The sequence below is a fragment of the Meles meles genome, chromosome 2 (genome assembly GCF_922984935.1).
Source record: "Meles meles chromosome 2, mMelMel3.1 paternal haplotype, whole genome shotgun sequence".
Classification (NCBI taxonomy): Eukaryota; Metazoa; Chordata; class Mammalia; order Carnivora; family Mustelidae; genus Meles; species Meles meles.
In genome coordinates this window covers 23,530,399-23,536,398 of record NC_060067.1, presented here as the reverse complement: position 1 = coordinate 23,536,398, position 6,000 = coordinate 23,530,399, and the positions used below count along the sequence as shown (strand labels likewise).

Below are 6,000 nucleotides of genomic sequence, written 5' to 3'. Positions count from 1 at the left end.
ATGTGCTATGGTGAGTGCTGTGAAGTGTGTAAATCTGGTGATTCACAGACCTGTACCCCGGGGCTAATAATACATTATATGTTAATAAAAAAAATTTTTAAATTTAAAAAAATCATGAAGTCAGATAAAAAAACCACCTATAGGGAACAAAGATAAGAATTACATTAGACTTCTCCTCAGAAACTATGCAAGTAAGAAGAGAGTGAGTGAAACATTTAAGTGTTGAGAGAGAAAACTCACCAACCTAGAATTCTGTACTTTGTGAAATTATCCTTCAAAAGTAAAGAAGACTTTCTCAAATGAACAAAGATCAAGAGAATTTGTTGCCAATAGACCTGCCTTGCAAGAAATGTTAAAAGAAGTTATTCAGAGAGAAGGAAAATTATACAGGTCAGAATTTCACATCTACTTAATTAAAGGAAGAGTATTTACAAAGAAATAAGTGAAGGTAAAATTAAAACTTCTATTTTTTATTCTTTTTTAAAAATATTTTATTTATTTATTTGACAGAGAGAGAGAGAACAAGCAGGGGGAGTGGCAGGCAAAAGGAGAGGGAGAAGCAGGCTCTCTGCTGAGCAGGGAGTCCAATGCAGAGCTTGATCCCAGGACCCTGGGATCATGACCTGATCCGAAGGCAGACATTTAACTGACTGAGCCACCCAGTGCACCTATTTCTTTTTTACTTTTTAATATTTTATTTATTTATTTATTTATTTGAGAGGGCTATCAAGCATGGGGATGGGGAGGGCAGAGAGAGAAGCAGATTCCCCACTGAGCAGGGAACCCGACACCAGGATCGATCCCAGGACTACTGAATCATGACCTGAGCAGACATCAGATGCCTAACTGACTGAGGTACCCAGGTGCCCCTGACAAAAGGATTTGTTTTGCAAATCCTTCCTTTTAAAATTTGGGATTTGTGTCAAAATAAAAAACAAATTTAGTGAAGATGATTAGCCCCTTTGAATATTAGCACATAAGCTCCACTATCAAGTATTGGATTGAAATAAAACATACTTGAACTTAGGCATACATGTGCAAAATGTTAATTGCCCTCTGAGAGATGCGATGTTAGAGTGATACTTTAAGGTCACTGACTTTCTCACTTTCAGAGTTGCAGAATAATGTTGAATAGTATCATATCACAACAGCCACTTGGGTTTCTAAGGTCAGTCAGACTTTCCTTTATCTGCCCTATGGAAGCTGGATCACCCAGTGATTCAGGATTGTCAGAAACCCTGGATTTCAGTCCCAGCCCTAAAGATTGCCAAGTACCACCCTTTGGACACATCCCTTAACCATATTGTGTCTTGGTCTTCACTCTAGAAAAGGATTAAATCAAATGCAGACTACTTCCAGCCCTGAACTCTGATTCTATCTCTTCCTTAGGTTTTCTAAGGTATTTGGGGGTATATATAAGTTCCTGGATGCCTATTTCAAAGGTGAAGCCAAAAGCTTTTTGGATAGGGAATGATAACTCTGTTCAGTCTTGTTTTTGTCACACTCTGATTTTAGCTTCTGCATTTTGGTAATAACTGTTGTGGCTGGAGTTTTTTCCCTCAGTGAAGAGCTATTGAATGGCGACATGATGGTGGCTGCTTGATGCTAAGGATGATTAAAGCAGGGACTTGAGGGGTGCCTGGGTGGCTCAGAGGTTAAGCATCTGCCTTCTGCTCACGTCATGATCCCAGGGTCCTGGGATCAAGCCCCACATCGGGCTCCTGGCTCAGCGGGAAGCCTGCTTCTCTCTCTCCCACTCCCCCTGCTTGTGTTCTTGCTCTCGCTGTGTCTCTCTCTGTCAAATAAATAAATAAAATCTTAAAAAAAAAAAAGTAGGAACTTCGAGATGCTCTCCGGCTAGCAAGGGAAGTATATGACAAAGACGTTCCTACTGAAATGACACTCAGCCAAGACAGGTTGTCGAAGAGGCTGCTTGGCTGCCAGTTTTCTAATAGGCATCATCAGTGGCATTTATGACCTTAGAATAACGACCATTGCCAGCTTTCCAGGCTCAGAAACTTTAAGTGTAGTTAGCACACTAAGAATGAATCTGTCTTTTCACTTATTGATTTAGTCAACATTTATTGACCACCAACTATATGCCAGAACTCTTGCAGTTCAAATGATGGAAATTCAACTTAGATTTGTGTGTGCAAAAAAAAAAAAAAAAAAGGCATTTTGGGGGGGTCTCATTATACTGGGAAATCTAAGGCATGGGCAGATTCAGGAGTTTGGAGATAATGAGGCTGTCTCTCCATCTCCTGGTCCTGCTAACTTCTCTTTGGCTTCATTCTCAGATTCCCTCTGCAAGGAACTGCTCTCCACACTAGGCCTACAACATCCATATAGCTCATGATCCCAGAGTAAAATGGATGTTCTCTTTTAAAACAGCCATCCAGCAAATCTCATGGAGGGGAGATTGGTTCTGCTGAACTCACATATTGATCTCTGAACCAATCCCTGTTGCCAAATTGCCCAGACCTGGTGGTGGGGTGAGGGGCAGGACTAACACCCCCAACCGTGTGGAATGAGTTCCCCACAGAAAGAATGGGTTCTACTTTTAGAAGAAGGAAGGGATTCTAGGCAGGAAAACAACAGAGAGAATAATAGCTATTCACAGCCATCCATTCTACTTAGCACTGGGCATGCACCACTATCAGGACAGAGACTGTCCCTGTCATCAAGGAGCTTATATTCTAGCTATGGAGGCACACACAAAAATAAAAAAGCAGTTGAAATAATTATAAATTGTGTTGAGGCAAGGATCTGAGATAGAAAATAATGGCAGAAAAAAAAAGAAAGTAATGGCAGGAACATTTTTAAAATTACTGTGGGTTGGAAAGACTTGAGTGGGTGATATTTAAGCCAAGCCCTAAAGGATAGAGAAGAGCCAGTATGTGAAGAAAGGGAGGAGTGGGCTCCGGGCAGTGGGGACAGGTGTAGTAAGATGCTGAAATGGGAAAGAGTTTGACATGTTAGAGAAGACTGAGGAGGCTGAAATGTAGACAGCAGGGGTGGGGCAAGCCCACAGTAGACTGGAGAGAGGGAAGCAAGGACCAAGATCCTGGGGCAGCTTATGGTGCAAAGCTTGAGATTTATTCTAAATACTTTGGTCATGATTGTCATTCCACCAGTTTGAGGGCACTTCAGAATCCAGAGACATGATTGTGGCCTGGACTGGCGTTGGTGAAAGGAGATGGAAAGAAAAGAATGGATTAAAACACATTTGAGGGGCGCCTGGGTGGCTCAGTCGTTAAGTGTCTGCCTTCGGCTCAGTTCATGGTCCCAGCGTCCTGGGATCGAGCCCCACATCGGGCTGCTTGCTCTGTGGGAAGCCTGCTTCTCCCTCTCTCACTCCCCCTGCTTGTGTTCCCTCTCTCGCTCTGCCTGTCTCTCTGACAAATAAATAAATAAAATCTTAAAACAAACAAACAAACAAAACAACAACAAAACCAAAACACATTTGAAGGATGAACTTGAGTTACTCCCTACCAGAGGTAGGGAGAGGGGTGAGGGAAAGAGAGAATCCAGATTGATTCCTAAATTTCTCCTGGGAAAGATGTAAGTCAGTTTCATGAGATTGGTGTATAAAATCAGAATGCAAATAGGTAACTGTGATTGTTAGGGTCTGTAATCAAAGGAGCAAGACTGATACAAAGTGAAGGTCAAGCAAAGCTTTATTTCGTGTCAAGCATCGAGAATCAAACTGACCAGTCAGGGCCATCTCTTGCAAAGAGGCGACCCCTCCCAGCCTCATAGACTAACTTTTATAGAGGTAGTTTAGCCGGGCTATACACAGGTGGCCAATGAGATTGCAATACACAGAAAAAACTGCACACTCATGCTAGATCTGCCACACGCAGGAAAAACTGCTAGGTAACACATGGGTGGCCAATAAAATTTCAATTTACCCTAGTAGATATATGCGCGCCCCACTGATTGGATGTCTTCACCTGGCCTGACCCGCCCTTGTATCTAGGCTTTGCAAGTAAGTTTCTGTTGGCTTTGCACTCTCTCCTTTCTGCAGTTTTTGAATAGACATAACCACTAGGATATGATACTTGAAGGCGTTCTATTTAGTAGTGGACTAGTACAGGTTTGGGAGTGCCTTTTTAAGGTGAATTTACAGAACTCTTGCCTAATTGTTCATGTGTTGAGTTAAAACACTCAGAGCTTTATTTCTCATTTCTCCAAGTATTTGGGATATAATTCTTGAATTTCCATACAGTACTGCACATGTCTATATCACGTCTGAGGGAGCAGATTTCCTGATTCAAATATGTCACTCTCTTCTCATTCTTCTAGATGACATCCACAACTCAAATGTTTCTAACTTTTTGAATCTGTGAGACAGAGTATATCCAAAGAATACCCATAGTGTGCAAAAAGTGTACTTGGGTTCATCATATACTTGGACAGATTACTTATTCTTGAATACCTCTAGGGTCTTCTACCAAAAACAAAAACCCCACATCAGGGAAACCCTACCACTTCTTTTCTCCTCTGCCATACCATCATGGCTGTGAAAATTAGCTGAAAGCACTCCTCCAGATTGGGAGAGGGCCAGATGACTTTAAAACCTCTTAGTATAATAATGATTTAAAGGGGGGGGGGGGTTGCTAGAAACAGGGCTATAAAAATTCTGGTATATTGTATTTAAATACAATTGTACAATCTTGTACATATGTATGTATGCATGTATTTATTCTCATCATAGCACATACCACAATCTTATACTTAAATACATCGATAATTACAGGATTTATGAAAAACAATGACTTATAGTGCACTTTAGTAGACAGGTGCCCTGTAACGAAACACAAGTTGTGGATGAACGTCTTATTCTTGTAATCCTGTGTTTCTTTGTGACTGTATGTAGAACTTCATGCGAAGAAAACTTTAAAAATCCGAATTTGAGATTTTTCCTGAATATTAAGTTTGGACTGGATGATATGTTGGTGTCGCCCATCTCCCACACTCACACTATGACTCTTGTGCATTTATTAGAAACTGATGGCAGTCAGTCTTAGTGATCGAGGGCCTTAGATTACCCCTCCCAGCATGGTTAGGGAACAAAGGCCTCTGGAGAACCGGTGCCACAGAACCTCTGAACCCAACAGGGACCTGGTTCTGCTGTCTGAGCGATGCCATAACTTGACCGGAAGCTGCTATACAGTCCCCAAGGCCTGGGTAACGGGAAGCAACCCAGAGTCCTCGCACTTTACCCAAAGAACAGCTGGGCCAGGAGCCTGCCTGTTTCTTTGCGCCGGGGGGCGTGTGTGCGTGCGTGGGTGCCTGGAGCGAGGCACGTCCCCTTGGCAACCGAAGAAAGTGAGAGAAGGGCCCCAGACCCCCGCCGCCACTTGGGGAGGGGCGGGGCGGGGCGTGGCCCCGCCCTTTCGGTCGCGCAGAAGACACAGCGCTCCTGCGCCGCGCCTCGAAGATCAGCGCGGTGCGCGGTTGGAGCTTCTAAGCACTAATGGAGAACGAGGAGTTTTCAGACTCCTCTGCCTTTACGGATGGGCGTAGCGTGAGAAAAATATCTGCTCCCTCCGAAGCCCTTCGGAAGCCCTTAGTATTGAGGCTCCTGGAGGCGCACAAGCTTGAGGGGCCTGAGGAGCCGGAGGAATTTGAGGAACCCGAGGAGCCGGAAGAGGCCAGCAAGCAGAGCCCCCGAGACCAATGGGACGAGTTTGATGCGCCGGAGCAGACATCTGAACCCCACGCGGCTTGTGAGCTCCACGAGCCCTATAAGCCCCACGAACCCTATGAGTTCCACAGAGCCTACGAGCCTCAAGCACCCCGCAAGCCCCGTAAGCTCCGTGAGCCCCGTAATGCCCAGGAGTCCCATGCTCCCCAAGAGCTCCACAAGCCCAATGAAGTCCGGTTGCTTCCCAGAGCTGCCGCCATGGTGATCTCCCCTTCTCTGGTGACCAGGTTCCCGCCGAAGATTCCGCCATCTTCCCTGAGCGGTAGGTGTGGGGGCCCTTCCCGAGGCAC

General features: G+C 44.5%; 1 protein-coding gene across 1 annotated transcript in view; it reads left to right on the top strand.

Annotated features, from left to right (window-relative positions):
* The first annotated feature begins 5,479 nt into the window (after positions 1-5,479).
* The window catches only part of THEGL (theg spermatid protein like), a 50,500-nt gene continuing 49,979 nt past the window's right edge, over positions 5,480-6,000 (top strand). Inside the window, exon 1 of the mRNA XM_045997581.1 lies at positions 5,480-5,972. Within this exon, the coding sequence (XP_045853537.1) occupies positions 5,480-5,972 (493 nt within the window). The remainder of the gene's footprint in view (positions 5,973-6,000) is intronic.